Genomic DNA, 19187 nt, shown 5'->3' on the forward strand with positions numbered 1-19187 from the left:
TACTTATTGAACAGTTATTAATACTTTCCAGACCCTGTGCTAGGAGCCTGGGCCTCAGAGCAGACCCCACCATCAAGGAAGGAGCTCATGGGGGCAGACATGGACAATACAGGGGAATCAGTGCTATGACAGAGGGAAAATGGGGCTGAGGAGCCCAGGAAACCTGTCCCATCCTGGAGTTTGGGTGGGGGCTGCTAAAGATGGTTTCCTCAAGGAGGTGCTAGCCCTCAAGTAGAGGGGATTAGGTTGAAGTGTGTGAATTAGCATATAGAATGTACAGGAAACCATGAATAGTTCCCTGTTTGTGCTAGAATGTCAAGTTTGAGAAAGGAGAGCAGTTTATTTTTCTTCACTTGTAAGAATGGATGATAATTATCGGCCTGGGTTGTTCTGAGCAGTAACTGGAAAGTGAAAGTTGCTCAGTTGTGTCCGACTCTTTGTGACCCCCATGGACTATACAGTCCATGGAATTCTCCAGGCCAGAATACTGGAGAATTTCCCTTCTCTAGGGGATCTTCCTGACCCAGGAATTGAACTGGGGTCTCCTGCACTGCAGGCAGATTCTTTACCAACTGAGCTATCAAAGCAGTAACTGAGGTGATGTATAAAGTGCCCAGCACAATCCCTGATACACTAGGTGCTCAATCAGTGTGTTGCCCCTTCCCTTTGCCTTCCTTCCTCAACTCTCCTGTCTGCCCTGGTGCAGGCCCATCAACAGCTCACTAGGAGTAGGAGCCAGCCTCTTGGCTGACTCCTGCCTGGCCTCCTCTAATCTCCTTCCACAGTTACACTCCAGTGAAAGCCACTCAATCATGTCAGACTCTTTGTGACCTCATGGACTATACAGTCCATGGAATTCTCCAGGCCAGAATACTAGAATGGGTAGCCTTTCCCTTCTCCAGGGGATCTTCCGAAGCCAGGGATTGAACCCAGGTCTCCCGCATTGCAGGCGGATTCTTTACCTGCTGAGCCACAAAGGAAGCCTTTGTTGATGACTCCAGACATCAAAAGTATTTTTCTAATATGAAAATACGACTGTATCCTTAGGATCATTTCATGAAAAATCAAGGATGTGAGTCAATATTTAGCTACAAGAATATCCACTGCAATGCTGTTCTATTGTCATGAAAAATTAGAAGCAATCTATGTATCCAACAACAGGGGCTCAGGTTTTAAAAAAAGAAATGATGGTATATATCACTGCTTCTACACAACATAAGTGATAAAGCTGTTTATAATATGTTAACTCAAAACAACATATACAAAATAAACCTTTTTGTTTAAAAACACATGTGCCATGAGTGTTTACATTTGTCAGAACTCATCAGTGGTACACTTAAGACCTGTGCATTTCACTCTGAAAATTTGCCTCAAGAAAAAGGAGGAGATCTTAAACAAATATTGAATGCTAGTTAACGATATGAATGCCAAAGTCTTTAGGGGTGAGGTGTATGATATCTGCAACTTACTTGGTGAAATGCATGAAAAAAATCAGATGGATTGGTAGGTGGATGAAATGATAGATTTATGATAAAGTAAATATAGCACAATATTAACACTTGAATCTACATGGTGAGCTTGGGTGTTCACTGTATTTAAGGCTTTCCTGTATTTTGGAAAATACTCATAATAAAATATGGAAAGGAAACATTGTGTGTTTCTGTGTGTGTATACATATGCAAATAGAGGAGAAGTCAGAAAGAGTTTCTGCCAACACATCAGCAATGACTGTCTCTGGGTGGTACGGTTCTAAGGGATTTTACTTTATTCTGATTGTATTCTTTTTTACAAATTCTTTTTAATTTTCTATATTTTCTAACTTCTTTGCACTAAACAATATTGCTTTTGATGTTTAAGAGCCACAATAGTGTTTTTGGCAGTGCATACTTAAGTATATAGGGGTGAAGAGTCATGTCTATAATTTACTTTAAAATGGTTCAGCAAAGTATTTATATGGCAAAAATATATACTGATTCCTAAGTCAGTGATTCTAAACCCTGGTGCCAGGTTGAATCATACGAGCAACATTACCTTCTTTGTTTCTGCTGGCAGAGCAAAGTGAAAGTGAAAGTCTCTCAGTGGTATCTAACTCTTTGCAACCCCATGGACTGTAGTCCATGAATTCTCCAGGCCCTGGTGCACATAACATTAAAATCACTTGGGGAGCTTTTGAAACTCCCCATCTTCAGGCTATACCCCAGACAAATTAAACCAAAGTTTACAGGGGTGGGTCCCAGACATCAGTATTTTTTAAAGCTCCTCAGTTGATTTCTATGTCACCAAAGTTGAAAATCAGCTAAATGGTGGGCATATGAGTGTTTGCATTTCTACTTTTCTGGTTATTTGAAAATTTTCATTAAAAACAACTTTTTAAAGGGCAAAAAGGCAACTGCAAAGCAAACATTCCACGCCTTCCCTCTGCTACTAGGAGAAAACCCTACACTGCTCGGTGCCCCCTTCTGGGCCCAGCATCCCTCTGCAGCCCCCTCCTTCCCATTCTAGCTGATGACCTGTCCCAGTCACTTAGGCTCTGCTGAACCCTGACTGGGCCCCACATCTGCCCTCCCCGGCTGTGCCTGTTGTCACTTTTGTTCTCACTTTCCTGGCTTCAGGCCTCTGAGATGCTTAGTCTCTCAGAGCATCAAACCCAACTCCCTTCTCTCATCTTCCAGGACACCCTCTAGCCCACATTCATCTCTCTATCCTGCCTCCATGCAGTCCCAGCAAAGAGAGTTCTGACTCTGATTTCTTAATTCTTTGCAGCCTCTCAGAAGTAGATCATCTACCCACATGCATTCACTCTCTGGCCCTGACCATGGCCTCGATACCCTATCACCAATTCCAGCTCTGCTTCTTTCTAGCTGTGGGATCTTGGGAAAGGTGTATAACTCTTCTGTGCCTCAGTTTCCTCATCTGTAAAATGGGGTTGATAGTAACAGAGGCTACTTCAAGGGTTTTGAGAGTTCAGCTATTAAATTTAAACTTAAGTTAAAATTAACTTAAGACTGTGCCTCTGGCACAGAGCAAGTTTTCATTAAATGTGAACTATTATTATAATCATTCAAGTAGAGAATGGATATGAAGGCCCCTTTGTTAAATGGCTGGACATTATTTTAAAATTTGTTCTGTAAAGATTTTTTATTATGAAAAATTTCAAGCATACAGAAAAGTAGATAGGATAACACAAGTACATTAAATATATATTCACTACATAGATGCAAATTTAAAAAACATTTTGCTATATCTTATACATATGTGTGTGTGTATATATATATATACACACACACATACAGGCTGATATAAATCATTTAAAAATAAGTTACAGATATCATGATACTAAATCATCATCATGCATCACCAAAAAAAAAGGCCATTCCCCTATATCCTCATATACCTTTATCATACCTGAGAAAGTTAGCAATAATGCCCTGGTAGCTAATGCCCAGTTCATGTTTAGGATTTTCCCTACTGTCTTGAAAATGTCTCTTAGGGCTGTTTTTCTCAAATAAGACTCCTATCATGGACCAGGCACTGCATTTGGTTGTTATTTCTCTTAAATCTCTGAATCCACAATAAACTATTTGTGCTACTGTTACTCATGTTTGGATTACTATTCTCATTCTTCCCTCTCCTCTAACAAAACCCATCAGAAGAGCAAGCGTCTTTGGGGAAAGGGACCCATCCTTTCTCTGGAATACTCTCTCCTCTAGGGAGTAGCCAGTCCCCTGGCACAAGGTCTAGAATGCCTCAGCATATCTGAAGGCAACAGGAGGCTGGAAAGAAGATATAGGCAAGGGCAAGTACCTGGCCTGGAGCTCCAGGGAGCGCTGCTTTCCTGACACCAGGAAGGTCCGAGGCAGATTGAGGTTGGAACTTTCCTTCAGCTGAATGGAGAGAGAAAAGGGCTTGGTGAACTACTGAGCTCACCTACTGAGCTCCACAGGGCCCTTGCCCTCTGCACACATGCACACACTTGGGGGTCAGAGTCAGAACATCTTTGTTCCTCCCAGCACCAAGGTCCCACTCCAGGTCCCCCTTCCCACCTCCTGGTGCTCACCTCCATGCCGTCTACATCAATGCGTGCCCGCACGCTAAACTTCTGGCCAAGGAGCCGCAGCCTGGGCACACAGTAAAGGAGGCGGTCGTTGAACTAGGAAGGAAAAGGTTTTGGATGTATGTGTGGAGGCCCCACAAGGGCTATGGCTCAGCTCCCTTCCCTTATAGGACTCCTGAAGCTTTACTGCTGGGGACTCAAAGCAATAGATAGAAAAAACAGACCAGATTGGGCACAAAGGTTGCAAGGAAAGAGCCTAGGCATGGGAGTCACTTCCTAGTTGGGTGGCCTTGGGCAAGTCAGTTCTCTCTAAGTCTTAGTTACATAATCTGTAAAGTTGAGAAAAAAATGCCCAGTATAGGTAGTAAAAATGCAATGCATTAGTAGAGGAAGGAATGGAGAGCAGGAAGTACAGCCTTGAGTGAGTACCGGGTCAATGTGGCATGGCGGGGTGGGGGTGGTGTGGCCCACTTGCACCCCTACCCCTGGCACTTACTAGTATGAGGTATCGGTCTTGAGTGGTCCCATTCTTTGCTGACAGCTTAAGGATGTGGCCTTCTTTTATGAGCTCTTTGGTGGGGCTGACAATGTCTTCCTCACCTCCTAGCAACTCGTATACCTTCAGCAGCTTGTGCATTCGCTCCTGGTAGTGAGTAAAAGGCAAGGTTTGAGGTTCCGGCCTCCCCTCAGATGTCCACAGGTTGCAAGCCTCCCACTCCCCAGGATGGAGATAGGTGGCTGGCCAAGGAAAGGCAGGGGCTAGAGGGGCCACTCACCATTTTGCGGATGGCAGCATTAGAGTGCTCTGCTGCTGTGGCTATTAGCTCCAGAGACTCTGTAGACAGAGTGGGAGGTCAGATAGGGGCTAGCAGAAAAAAGGCTTTGGGAGCTTCTCTGCTCCCTGAATACCTCCTCCTGGTCTGGCCACACCCTCCCCATTCCAGAAAGTGCCAGCCTCAAAGATGTCCATAGCAACATCACTTAAAATCAGAAAATGACTCGATTAATGCCACAGTAATAGCAGAACCACAGGACATGAAATAGCTGGCAGCCAATAAAATGCAAGCTTAAGATTATTATTACCACTAACAAAATAACAGTAATAGTTACACCTGTAACTGGAAGGACATATACCCATGTTTAACAAATTGTCTCAGGAGCTTCTCTGATGGCTCAGTGGTAAAGAATCTGCCTGCCAATGCAGGGTTTTATGGGTTTGATCCCTGTTCCGAGAAGATCTCATGTCATAGGACAACTAAGTCCGTGTGCCATACTATAGAGCTTGTGCTCTAGAGCGGTTAGCTGCAACTACTAAAGCCCACGCACCTAGAGCCCATGCTATGCAACAAGAAAAGCCACTGTAACTAGAAGCCTGAGCACTGCAGCTAGAGAGTAGCTCCTGTTCACCACTAGAGAAAGCCCTCCTGCAGCAAGGAAGACGCAGTGCAGCCAAAAATAAATAATTTTTTTAAAAAAGTTGTCTCTGCAGCAAAAGAGACACAGATGTATAGAACAGTCTTTTGGACTCTGTGGGAGAAGGTGACGGTGGGATGATTTGAGAGAATAACATTAAAACATGTATATTATCATATGTGAAACAGATCTCCAGTCCAGGTTCGATGCATGAGACGGGCTGCTCAGGGCTGGTGCACTGGGATGACCCGGAGGGATGGGATGGGGAGGGAGGTGGGAGGGGGGTTCAGGATAGGGAACACATGTACACCAATGGCTGATTAATGTCAATGTATGGCACAAACCACTACAATATTGTAAAGTAATTAGCCTCCAATTAAAATAAATAAATTAAAAAAAAAGTTGTCTCTGGATGATGGGACTATGGGTGATTTCACTGTCTTCTTTTTCCAATTTTTTGACAAAGAATACGTATTACCTTTTATAATCAGAAAACAAGTCATATAAAGAAACAGAGACAGTTCTATTCTTTGCCTCAATAATTCTGATGATAGGAATCTATACTAAGAAAATACGTGTTCTGTGTACAAATACACTTTTGTTGCAGTGGTGTTTACAATAATGTCAAACCAGAAATAATACAACTGTAGGGGTTCAGTTAAACAGAGTAATGTGCATTCATATAACACAATACTAAACAACCTTTGCAAATGATGCTTTTGTAGGGTTTTTCATGATCTGTGAAATTCTCAGGATATTTTAGGAAAAGGAAAGGATACAAACTTGTGTATACCACATGATTTCAATGCCACAAATATATGTGTATAAAAAATACCAGTAAGAAATTTTGTCAAAGTGTTCCTCACTCTTATTCTCTAGAATTTTGTATCATAGATGATTTTCTTCCTTGCCTCTTTCAGCTTTCCTGTATTTCCATACTTCCTATTGTGACTAGGTATCAGAAAAAAATACGAAATAAATCCCTATGCATCTCCACACACTAATGAATCTTGTCCATGCTTGAGGCCCAGCTGCACTGTACCCCACTCTTGTTTGCATGGTGCTGGATTTTCCCATTCAGAAAATATGCACAGGTGCTTCTGAAGAGAGTCCACATGGTTGGCCAAGCAAGCGTTATTTTCCCAGGAGGCTGTCTCTCAATGACCAAGTCTTGGTGCTCAAGATCTGTGATCCCTAACCCAGTTCAGGCCTTTCAGGTGCCAGTCTCCAAGCTCCCAGCCCTTTTCTACCCTAGCTGTCAGAGGGCGCGTTTTTACACACAGCTTGCTGTCTGTCACTCCTCTGTTCAAATCTGTCAGCTGTTCTCCTATGCCTGCAGGGTAAAGACCCAGTCCTTTAGCCTGGCATTTTAAGCCCTTGGTCAACAGGGTCGTCTGTTGACCTCTCCAGCCTTCTCCACTTGCACCTCGCTAAACATGTCCTGTCTTGCTTCATCTGGCAAACTCAGTCTTCTGGATTCAGCTCATCTCCTTCGAAAAGCCTTCCCTGAGTACCCAGGCTGGGTTAGGACACTGTCTGGGTTCCCACCTTCCCCTTTGCTCCCTTCTGTCCCACTAGTCACACTATGTATTCATCATGTATTTACCTATCTGCATCCCTCAGCAGACTAGGAGCTCCCTAGGATGGGGAAAAGGTTCTACCACCTTTCCCTGGGCTCCTGAATAGATGCTTTGCCTAGCATTCTTCAACCCTCATAACAACCTTATGTGCCTTGTTTGTCCAATGAGGAAACTGAATCAGAGAGAAGAGGTGCAACCCTAGGCTGTGTGCCCCAGGAGGCAGCAGAGCTGACATCAGAGCTGCCCTTTCTTCCACAAATTCTGCATGGTGTATGCTGGGTCGTGGAGGTGGGCAGTGCCCAGGAAAGGGGGTGGAAGAAGACTCTGGCAAACTGTGGTCATATAAGCTCAGGCCTGTAGAGGCCACTGGGCTCAGACTACTTCGCTATCAGGATCTCCGTCTGGAGGTGTCCTGTGTAGGGGTATAGATGGGCTTTTCCAGGGGTCCAGTGGGTACAGGCTCTGTCTGGTGATTCGCTGCAGGGATTTCAGTCCAGGATTTCTTTTGGGGGTTCAGGCTAGGGAGTGTGGTTTGGGGAGCTTTGTCTAGGAGCTTGGTAGTTTGATCTGGAAGCTCTGATGGGGCCTGGCCTGGGCTGGGCAGTCTAGGATCTTGGTTAGAGTTCAGTCTTGGGCTCAGGGTTGCTGCTCAGGCCAGGAGTTCCAGCTGGCCTGGTTTGGGGAACTCAGTCTAGGGTCCAGGCTCCAGAGTTCAGTCTGGGAAATATAAAGTAGGAGAGTTACTGTGGAACCAGAGATACGACTCACTGGGGCTCAGATCTGGAGGTACTTTCTGGGGCTCTACCTTATGGCAGAAAGTGAAGAGCAACTAAAAAGCCTCTTGATGAAAGTAAAAGAGGAGAGTGAAAAAGTTGGCTTAAAGCTCAACATTCAGAAAACGAAGATCATGGCATCCGGTCCCATCACTTCATGGGAAATAGATGGGGAAACAGTAGAAACAGTGTCAGACTTTATTTTTTTGGGCTCCAAAATCACTGCAGATGGTTACTGCAGCCATGAAATTAAAAGACGCTTACTCCTTGGAAGAAAAGTTATAACCAACCTAGACAGCATATTCAAAAGCAGAGACATTACTTTGCCGACTAAGGTCCGTCTAGTCAAGACTATGGTTTTTCCAGTGGTCATGTATGGATGTGAGAGTTGGACTGTGAAGAAGGCTGAGCGCCGAACAATTGATGCTTTTGAACTGTGGTGTTGGAGAAGACTCTTGAGAGTCCCTTGGACTGCAAGGAGATCCAACCCGTCCATTCTGAAGGAGATCAGCCCTGGGATTTCTCTGGAAGGAATGATGCTAAAGCTGAAACTCCAGTACTTTGGCCACCTCATGCGAAGAGTTGACTCATTGGAAAAGACTCTGATGCTGGGAGGGACTGGGGGCAGGAGGAGAAGGGGACGACAGAGGATGATGTGGCTGGATGGCATCACTGACTCGATGGACGTGAGTCTGAGTGAACTCCGGGAGATGGTGACGGACAGGGAGGCCTGGCGTGCTGTGATTCATGGGGTCGCAAAGAGTCGGACACGACTGAGCGACTGAACTGAACCTGGGGATTTTAGTTTGAGGGGTTAAAAAAAAATAGGGAAGTCAACTTAAGATCTTGGGCTGGGGAGCCTAGTGAGCACATCGCAGGCTGGCTGTCCTTCAGAGATTCTCATTCTGAGCAGCTCAGAATACTGGACTGGGAAGTTCTTTCTGAGAGGCTCATCTTTGGGCTCAGTGTGGGGAGTTCAGCTGGCCCAACTCAAGCTCTGAAGTTTATTCTAGGGACTCATATAGGGCTGAGATTGGTATAAAACAGGAAACTAAGTTAGGTGAACTCAATCTGAGGGCTGATTTTAGGAACTCTGTACCTGCTATTGCTTCTGCCTGGGATATGCTCCTCCCTACTCAGCACATGGCTCTCCTCTTCTTCTTATTCATATTTGATTCAAATATCCTCTCTTCTGAGAGGTCACCCAGTCTAAAGTTGGCCCCCCCCCAGTCACTGTCACATCACCCTCTCATTCTCTGAATCACACAAAGCACCTATCTAATGTTCTCCTGTGTATTTATGACTTTTGTCTACTGTTTATCTCCCTGACTAGAATACACACTCCCTGAGATCAAGGGCCTTGTCTGTCTTGTTCACCTTCCATATCCACTGTGCCTAGGACAATGCACAGAGCACCAAGGTACTCAGTAAATAGATGAAGGAATGATCTATTATGTTAATGAAGGAATAAATGGAAATAACAGTCTGGGGAGAGAAAGCTGGGGAGACTCTGGGGAGCACTCTTGGGGTGTAACCCTGAGAAGTGGGTCTCATATTGAAAGAATCAGAATGAAACCCTTGCTAGTGGTTCAGTGTGTGAGTACTTGTCTAGGGAGGTGGTATTTTAGCCTAGAGATCCAAATCTGGGAGGCAGAAAATACGGAGTCCAGTCTGGGGTACTCAGTTCTAGGGAGGTGATTTTATGGGGTTCTGATCAGACTTGGAGGCTCTTTTGGGAGGGTCATTCTGGGTAGTGACTGGTGGGTATGGAATGAAGCTCTAAATGTGGAGAATGGAAAGTCAGGGGCTTGATGAGACAAGTCTCTTTCTGGGGAGCTCAGCAGCGGAGATTCAGTAAAGAAAACTTGGCCTGAGAGGGTCAGTCTGGGCTCTTAGCCTGTTGGCTCAGTCCCTGAGGGTTTAAGCTCAGCTTCATTTTGCATTGGGGACAACTTCATTTGAGAACCAGTCAAGGGGTCAGCCTTGGGGTCTTAACCTAGGGAAGAGATCCCTTTAGGGGATCTTTCTGAGTACACCCATCAAACTCTGGAGTTCCAGTTGGAAACTTTAGGCTGGGGGACTTGTAAATGTCCTGTCTAGGTGCTCAGGCAGAGACCTCAACCTGGAGGTTCATCCTGGGGTCTCATTCCAGACACTTAAGGTGGGCCTTTCAGTTTGGAGGTCCTACTCTGAGATCTCAATTACATGGCAATGGAAGGCTGACCCTGTTAGTTGTCTTTGGCAGGGGTAGGGTGGGGAGGAGGGCCCAGTTGTATGCACTCACTTTGGGCGTCCTTGCTGTCCGGGGAGCCATGGGGCAGCTTTAACAGATAGTCCTTGAGAAGCAGCTCATAACGGGGGATGCGCTGCACAGGCTCCAGCATGTGGTGCTGCAATGTCAGGTTGCCACAGGCTTCCTCCTTCTGTGACAGGCAGAAGCAGGAAGGTTCAGGTCTGGCCAAAAACCCCTGACCAGGTCCCCACAGACCTGTCCATCTCAGCTGGTCCCATCCAGCTTCACTGCTTACCTGCACCTCATGGATGATCACTTTAAACTGGGTGGAACGCTCTGTCCAGGTGTTGACTAGCTCCACAGCTCGGTCAAAGTTCTTCACATACTCGCCATACATTTTGAGGAAGGGTGCCAGCTTCTGCAGGATGTCTCCGATGCGTGGGTAGCGGTCCCTGGGGTGGAAACAGGGCCTGACCTGGTCCTGTTGATCCTTGTCCCACACAGTGCCCCCACTCTACAGGCTATTCTTATTCCAGTCCTGGAAACCTACTTCTCAACCAGTCTGTTCCTTTGGAAATGCTGCTTATATTATAGAATAAGTAGGCGGAAAGGCTCAGCGTGACCTAAGACCACAGCCTGGGCCCACCCACCCCAACTCTGCCCTGCCCTGAGCACAAGGGATGACATGTCCTGGGATACCTGAAAGGGCCACTTCATACACTGCCTATTGATTCTGTGCCCAGACTTGTACTGAGTTATTCTGGTGACACAAAGAAGCCACACTTAACTGATCCCCGAGAGGGTCATGGTCTGGTAGGGGAGTCAAAGTAACCAGACCTGGTTGCACTCCTCAAGAGTCACAGTCTATTGGAGGACACATAGGACCAAACCTTCATTGGTCACAGTCTGCTGGGGGAGACAACAAGAAGTGGCCTTGGTTCAGCCCTCAGTGGTCATAGTAGTTGGGGAGATGTAGGAAGTGACTTCATGTAGCATGAAGACGCACTTTATCCTGTGGGTGTGGGGAGCATGGAGATGATTTAATCAGGAAGTAAAATGGTCTGTTCTGACTGTTGTTCAGAAAGACCATTGTGGAAGGTGATATAGACATTAAAGGATGACTTGGAAGAGGAGAGCCTGGAAGCCAGGAGACTGCCTATGAACCTTGCCTTTCTACCCCAGGACTCAGCTCAGATCTCATCTCTTCCCTGAATCCTTTGTTAACCCCTAGGCTAGTTTTGGTCCCTTTGATTCCCACAGCCTCCCATCCTCAGCTCTGTCATAGTACTGATGTGAAAGTGAAAGTACTGGCTGCTCAGTCATGTCCAAATGTTTGTGACCCCATGAACTATAGCCCACCAGTCCTCTGTCCATTGAATTGTTCAGGCAAGAATACTGGAGTGGGTAGCCATTCCCTTTTCCAGGGGATCTTCCTGACACAGAGATTGAACCCAGGTATCCTGAATTGCAGGCAGATTCTTTACCATCTGAGCCACCAGGGAATAACAACAATCATAGCACTGATTTAAAAATGGCTCACATTCACTTCAGTTCAATTCAGTCACTCAGTTGTGTCTGACTCTTTGCGACCCCATGGATCGCAGCACACCAGGCCTCCCTGTCCATCACCAACTCCCGGAGTTCACCCAAACTCATGTCCATTGAGTTGGTGATGCCATCCAACCATCTTATCCTTTGTCATCCCCTTCTCCTCCTGCCTTCAATCTTTCCCAGCATCAGGGTCTTTTCAAATGAGTCAGTTCTTCGCATCAGGTGGCCAAAGTATTGGAGTTTCAGCTTCAACATCAGTCCTTCCAATGAACGCTCAGGACTGATCTCCTTTAGGATGGACTGGTTGGATCTCCTTGCAGTCAAAGGGACTCTCAAGAGTCTTCTCTAACACCACAGTTCAAAACTTAGCACTTAACTATATACTGGGTACTATTTTAAGCTCTCTACATGTATCAACTCATTCAGTCCTTAAAATAACCCTACAAGGTAGGCCATTATTATTACCCTCATTTCACAACTGAGGAAACTAAAGCACAGTAACTTAAGAAACTTGCTTAACATTACAAATTTAGCAAGTGGCAGAATTGGAATTTGATCCCAACCAATTTGGCTCCTAACCTTATACTTTTTAGGGCTTTGCTATTCTGTTGTAATTTTCTGAGTCCTGATCTTGTTTCATTCTAGATTGAGAGGGCCTGGAAAGTAGAGTTCAGGCCTGATTCTTTTTGTGAAAGGCGATGAGGGGAGAGGGCAGGTAGGAACAAACTCTAGTGCACACATTGGGCCTGGGCTCAGCAGGCAAAGTGGACAGGAAGGTGGGCAGCCTAGATCTGGGGCCCCTCACCATTCCTCCATGCGCTTCTCTAGCTCAGGCAGCAGGAACTGCTGGTGGAAGCAATAGATGGAGCAGATGTTAGAGAAGATGCCGTGGACGACGTCAGCTGGGAAGGAACTGCGGTTCCGAGCTTCTTCTAGCAGCCGAGCGCAGAACACCTGTGGGGCAGGGCATATGTGCTCAGCCCAGTGGGGCCTGGGGCTTGGCTGGGAAAGGAGCAGCTTGCAGATGAGGGCAGTGTTTGTGGGTAGCTCTATAGAGCTTTGGGATCAGCACTGATCTTGATACTGAGGAGTGAGGGAATGGAGTGAGGCTTGTGTGTGGGGCTGATTTCAGGTTGTCAAGGTTAGGATCTGGAGGTAGACATTGCAACAATAAGTCAGGATCAAGGTCAAGGTCAGAATTAGATTCAGGGTCAGAGACAAGGTTGGAATTAGATCCATTCATTTAACAAATACTTTTGAGTGCCTACTGTATGTCAGGCAGTGAACAGACAAAAATTCCTACCACTAGGGATTCTAGTGGATTTGGGGGTCAGGAATAGGGCCAGGTTTAGAATGAGGGTCAGAGTCTGGTTCACAGCCAGGTTAATTCAGGATCTGGATTAGAGTTGTAGTTAGGGCTTAGGAATGAGAGTTGATACAAAGATCAAGCTTGGGGTGATGAATCAGAGTTGGCTTCAGGGGGACAGGATGGGGATCAAGGTCAGAGAGGAGCCTTACCACCTCTAGATTCTGGCCTCACTGATAGAGTTAGGCTCAGGCCCTCTCACTTCCTCTTTGGCACCCACCTACCAGATCCTGGTGCCCTGGTGCCCCTTCAGGACCATTCACCTGATCCAGGAGATGGAGCCTGGAAACGTAAGCCTTCTCAGTTTGCAGGAGTTCATTGGCAATGTGGAACACCTTCTGCTGCACAGTCAACTGAAGAGAGAAGAGGCAACTGCTGGTCTATCATCCTGTACCCTAACCTTCACCCAAACCCCTAGAATTCTCAGAATACCATAAATGCTGCTCTATACCTAATGCCACTTAAAGATAACTGTACCTCCCATCCCTGAAGCCATAAGCCCCACAGCTTCACTCCAACTCCCCTGTGTGTCATAAAGGCCACCCCTCAATTCTGATACCGTGTACTTCTCATTCAGCCACTCATTCACCAGGCCACCTGCTCCCTCTATTCACTCTGAATAGTGTAGTGGGTAAGGTGTGGGCTAGAAAGTCAGACTTCCTAGCTAGGTTCAAATTGTAGCTCTGCCATTTACTAGCTTGAATAAGTTGTATAAATGCTCTGTATTTAAGTCTCTTCATCTACATATACAGGTAATAATAGGACCTAAGTCCATTTGTAATTTAGTCAACTAAATGATTTAATGTAAGTGAAACATAGCAGACTATGGATTAAGTAGACTATAAATTATTCACCCACTCAGTTCATTGTCAGTAAAGGCTTGCCGAGTACCTGGGGCGTGAGGAAAACCCAAAAGAATAAAAATGTATAAAACTCATTGCCTGTTGCCCTTCTTGCCTGTTTACTGGACACATATTTGCTGAGTCCCAGACCTTGGCCCCCACATCTGAGCTGGGTTCTGGTGACACAGGTATTCTGGCTATGACCTAATTAAGTGCAAGGATGCCTCAGAAGCAGTGTTAGGCTGCTGGGGCACAGAAAGGGATTCCTGCTGTGGAGAGCTTTTGTCCCACAGCCTCAGGCTCCTAGGGGGCTCTAAGTTCTTGTGCCCTTCCGGAGGCCGGCTGTCTGGAAGTCTCTCTGGATGTGAGACTTTCCATTTTACAAATAAGGAAACTAAGGTTATGGTGGGGCAGCAGAGACTCGCCCAACCTAACATAGCTACTGAATCTGGGGATTCTCCAGCTGGAGCAGGACACTAAAGATCCCCAACCAGAATGCCCATCTTTAAGATGGAAAAACTGAGGCCCAACTGGTGGTTCTCAGATAAGGTTACAACAGTTTTCCTCATGGGCACTTGGAACTGTGAATGGTCATTTTTGTAGTTACAGTGATGCAGGGACAAGGTACAGGTCTGCTACTGATATTTAGTACCAGGGGACCAGGGAAACCAAACATTCCAAGTGGAAACAATGCCCTGTTTTGAGAAATACTGAGCTGGGGAAAGAACCAAGTGTAAAAGCCAGGCTTCTGGTTTCTCCACACAGTCCTGCCTCTTGGTGAACATGGGTCAGTACCTCCACGGACTCCTGTCTCTCCATCAGGGGTGCTGGGACTTGTCTGTCCTTCTCATCCTCCTCCTCGTCGTCCTCCTCCTCCAGGTCACTATCAACCTCCTGGGAGCTGGGCCGGTGGGGGTCGGCCAAGGCAACAGGGACACTGGCCAGGGCAGGGGGCCCAGGGCAGAGGCCGTGGCTAGGGGGCCCGTCATCACTGATGAAGCAGGTCTCCTCGCTGTTGGATGGTGAGCTGATGCTGTCAATGCCGCTGTCCCGATTGGGTACCTTCTCGCCATCCCGGGGCCCGGGAGCCAGCAGGAACAGGCAGCGGGATGCCTCGCCCTCAGGGAGCTGGGGCACTGGTGGCTGTGGGGGTGGCTGTGGCAACATGGCTGGCTCTGTGGGACTTGGGCTGGGGCCAGGGGCTGGCCTATCCGAGGCAACAATCACAGGCTCTCTGAGGTGGGTGGTAGACACACATGGAGGCAGGGCATGAGCTTGACTGAGAGGCCTGTCTTACAACTGTCCTTTCTATTCCAGGCCCACCCTCCTCCCACAGGGTCCCCCGGGAGCTGGACTCACCTTTCAAATTTCTCAATCAGTGAGGATACTGCTGCAGAACTGGGGCTGGCCTCTGCCCTGGAGGCCAGGCCCTTGGCTACTCGGGGGTCTGCAGGCAGTGGGCGTGATGGTGGGGGTGGGATGGGCTCAGGTGGTGGGGGCATCCGGGGCATCTGCAGGTAGCTGGGCTTCGGGGGGACTAGAGAGATGGATGGGATAAAGAGGGGAGATCCCAATAGGCTGAGTTTGAAGTTGGCTGTTGCAGCCAGGCCACAAGCCCCTCCACAAACCCCCGGTCTGCACCTTTGCCTGAGACAGGCACAGAACTGGCCCAAAGTGAGATGCCAGTATGTGCTCATTAGCTTCAGGTCACAGCCCTCTGCTCCTAGACTGTGGTGCTTCCTGTCCTTCTAACAAGCCTTCTCCTCGGCCACTGGCAAACCTTTCCCCTCCTCTGTCCCCTCTCCTGGGCCATTTCTTTATCCCCTCTCTGGAACCACTTACCCTGTGGCTTTGGGCCCGGTGCCCGCTTCAGTGGCGAAGGACGCTGGCTGGGGGTTTCAGTGGGGGGGCCTGGGTCTGAGCGAAGTCGCTGGGGACCTTCTGGATGAGGCTCAAGGCCCTGGCCAGGGTCAAGGGACAAACTTTTAACCAAGATCCGGTTTCCCTGGTGCATCCCTGCAGAAAGGGAGAAACTGGGTGTTAAGCAACTGATTATCCCAAAGGAGACTGGAAAGTTGTATGTCTTAGCAGGCACCTGTGGTATCGAGTTCCCCTGAACCCCTCTCCTGGCTACACTGTCTTTCTGGGAAACCTTTACTCCAGCAGTCAGATGGGAAGCCAGGCCCAGGGTTGTGGCTAGCTGTTTTCATTAATAGACAAGAGTTCTTTGCGGTTAGTACATTGATTTCTTGTATGTCAGCAGGCATCATTACTAGGGAGTTTAACCAGGCTGGGGGCAGGCACGAGAAGCCTACGGTTTGTGTACATGGTTGCACTGTTGTTTATATAGCCATAATGAGATGCTGAGCCTAAAGTGTTCTTCACATTTTCTCTTCAGTTCCTGAGGATATCTGGACTTCCTTTTCTACAGTTTTATATAGCTGAAAATAATGAAATTATATTTCATGAATAAACGTTTTGCTTCTTAAAATCCCAGCTTCTCACTAATCTGTACTATCCTCATCTACTTCCACACCTACACACCCCACACACAGCCAGCATGTAGAGTTCAGGTTACAGGAGCAGCTTTAGGACGCCAGGCAAAAAAATTCAGGAAAGTGAGGCCTTTCTGCACTGTCCCTCTTCCTTCACCTGGGGTCCCTAAACCCACCTCTGTCTTTGGTCCTGGGGGAGATGATGGTCACCCTGAGGTGAGAAGATTCAGTCTGGGAGGTGTGAGGGGACCTCTGCACCCAGGGACGACACATTCTAAGGGAAGGAGTGTGGCCTGCCTGGGCAGGGATCTGTGTGTGGCACGTCTCAGATGATAGAGAAGTCAGGGAGAAAGCAGAGCAGAGCAGAGAGGGCAAGCCCCAGATGGCAGTTTGACGAGCTGGGTGACCAGCCTGTGGGTAGAAGAGAGCTATGGAAGACCATTGTGTAGGGAAGGATACAGCAAATAGGTGTCAGGACAAGAGAGGGAGTGGCAGCCAAGAGCCCCCAGAACTCCCACCCACACATGGTGCCAATTTTGCTATGCCACAGTCACATGACCTCTCATAGCCACCGAGAGTCTGTTACCCTGTGTCACAGTTTCATACGTGACCAGTCACAAAGGGGTTCACTCAGTCACAGAGACACAGGTGTTATTCACACTGTTTCACTTAACTTTGGGGACACAAAATTCAAACATCCAATCATGCTATCACGCTTCTGAAAGCCTGGTCACACACAGTCATAAAGACCCATAGTCACAGCTTTACATATTATCATACAGCCTCACAGTATTACATGCACTGGCAAACATGGCCATGCACAGTCACAAAGACACAAGTCACATAGTGGCAAATCTACAATTTCACACATAGCCTCATATAACAATCACCTAACCACTTACCATCATATACCCACTTATATACTCCTCAAATATGGTTCCACTGAGTCACAAAGATATACAGTGCCATTTACACTGTATCTCACAATCTCAGGGCCACAGTGTCATACACACCAGGATATGGTGTTACAGGTTTACACCTGCAAATGGTTCACACAGTCACAAGACTATAGCCATCGGGGGTTATTATACCATGTCATATACAACCCTGCACAATGACTAAACAATACAAAGTCACCTGCCACCATGTACCCCAAATCACAGACATACAATCACACATGGCGTAACTTACTATGTCATACTCATGAAACAAACATGTCCGTGGAGCCCCTGGGTCTTAGGGGCTCAGGTATACACACGACACTTGCCTCCTGGTCTACACAATCATGGTGTCACATGCAGCCTCTGTTGCAAAAACATACAGCTACAACACAGAAATACTCCACTGGGTCACAGGCAAAAAGAGCAGCAGGAAATTTCAGGTCTTCTAGTCCTGGAGGGAGGGAGTAGCCCAACCCACACGGTTCCAACAGCTTCCCAGGGTCTCTGACTCCATCAGGCCACAGTCCAGTCACAAAGGCCCCGGGGTCTCAGGCCATGGTCCCCTCCCAGCCCTGAAGGAACAAGGTGCCCTAGGCCCTGGGCTGAGCCCCTCTCCCCCACTCAGTACCTGGCTTTGGGTGCAGTTTCCTCACTTCCTTTCCCACAGCAGGCAGGGCCCTGGTTGGGAGGGAGGAGGTGCTCCTCTCAGCTCAGCTGGGCTGCTTACCCTGCCCTGCTCAGCATATCCTGGCCTTGTCGTGCCCTGCCCTTCCCCTGGGCGTGGGGTTGATGAGGATGAATCACCTTGAGGGCGGCACATACAGAGACATACAGAGACCACACGGCCAGAGAAAGTGAGAGACAGAGAGAGAACAGCTGACAGGGCCAGAGATCCACAGAGCAAAGCCAGACACGCACCATGCAGACCCCTCTCAGGGTAACACACACGGGTGCCAGAGTCCCAGCAGGTACCTTTTGTCTGCCTCCTTGAGCCTGGAGGCACGCACCTGGCCCTGTCTCCATACCTCAAAGCAGGTAGGCCTCCCTGGGTAAGCCCTCCCTACCCAGTCCATCCAGGGCGGTCAAGCCCCTCTCTAGTTAGGATCCCTCTCTCTCTCTCCACTGTTTGTCCTGGGGATAGGGTAACCATGCCACACTCTGTGGCCCTGCTCTGGTTCACTCTCTGCTCCCTTCCCACCCACTTTACCTGGGAGCTCACAGGTGGGGTTTCCTCTCCTTTCTCTCTGCCTCCTTGCAGGCAGCCCTGCAGAATGGGACTGATATATTCAGGGACACCCTGGATTCCTAGGTGAGAGGGGCAGATTCTAGCGAAGAGATGAAGGCAGTGAGAGGGGCAGTGACTTGCCCAAGGTCACATAGCAAGTCAGTGACAGACTTGCAGCAGACTGATCTGAGACCAGACTTCTTAACTCTGCTTTCCAAGAGGAAGCTGGGAAAGAGGGGAAACTACAGGGGCAGAGGTGTGCCCCAGTGCAGCTGGTGAGAACAACACCCCCAAGCCTGCTCACAGATTATGACAACAGGGCTTCAATTCAGGAGCCTAAGCCTGGCCAAGAACCAGACAGGGCTCCACTGAGGGAAGAAGATAGAAGATCCCTCTCTTTCCTATTGCAGTGTTCACTCCATGTTCCTCTGCCTACATTTTCCTGTCTCCTTCTATGTTTCCCCTTAGTGTCCCCCATGGCTCCATGTGTCGCTCCCTCTAAGTGGCTAATGGACCTCCAGCTCAAGTCATACCACTTATCTGCACAAGAACCTGCCATGAACTCCCCATTGCCCATGGGGAAAATAGAAGCTTCCCAGCTAGTTCTCTATGGCCCCTCACGACCATGCTGAACTCTCTGGCTTTCCTTGGCTTAGTTTTAGTCCCCTGAATACTTCTGAGCCCTGCTCTGAGCCCAATAGACTAGGTGCTGGA

The 19187-nt window shown here is 47.9% G+C and overlaps 1 protein-coding gene across 1 annotated transcript in view; it reads right to left on the reverse strand.

Annotated features, from left to right (window-relative positions):
* FGD1 (FYVE, RhoGEF and PH domain containing 1) overlaps window positions 1-19187 on the reverse strand; it is a 37148-nt gene that overhangs the window by 4189 nt on the left and 13772 nt on the right. Inside the window, exons 2-12 of the mRNA XM_068962136.1 lie at window positions 15655-15828; window positions 15172-15349; window positions 14608-15046; window positions 13234-13323; window positions 12410-12558; window positions 10349-10505; window positions 10105-10243; window positions 4831-4889; window positions 4551-4697; window positions 4058-4150; window positions 3805-3884 (exon numbers count right to left, since the gene is read on the reverse strand). Of these exons, the coding sequence (XP_068818237.1) occupies window positions 3805-3884; window positions 4058-4150; window positions 4551-4697; window positions 4831-4889; window positions 10105-10243; window positions 10349-10505; window positions 12410-12558; window positions 13234-13323; window positions 14608-15046; window positions 15172-15349; window positions 15655-15828 (1705 nt within the window). The remainder of the gene's footprint in view (window positions 1-3804; window positions 3885-4057; window positions 4151-4550; window positions 4698-4830; window positions 4890-10104; window positions 10244-10348; window positions 10506-12409; window positions 12559-13233; window positions 13324-14607; window positions 15047-15171; window positions 15350-15654; window positions 15829-19187) is intronic.

The sequence above is a fragment of the Capricornis sumatraensis genome, chromosome X, assembly GCF_032405125.1.
Source record: "Capricornis sumatraensis isolate serow.1 chromosome X, serow.2, whole genome shotgun sequence".
In the NCBI taxonomy this organism is placed as follows: Eukaryota; Metazoa; Chordata; class Mammalia; order Artiodactyla; family Bovidae; genus Capricornis; species Capricornis sumatraensis.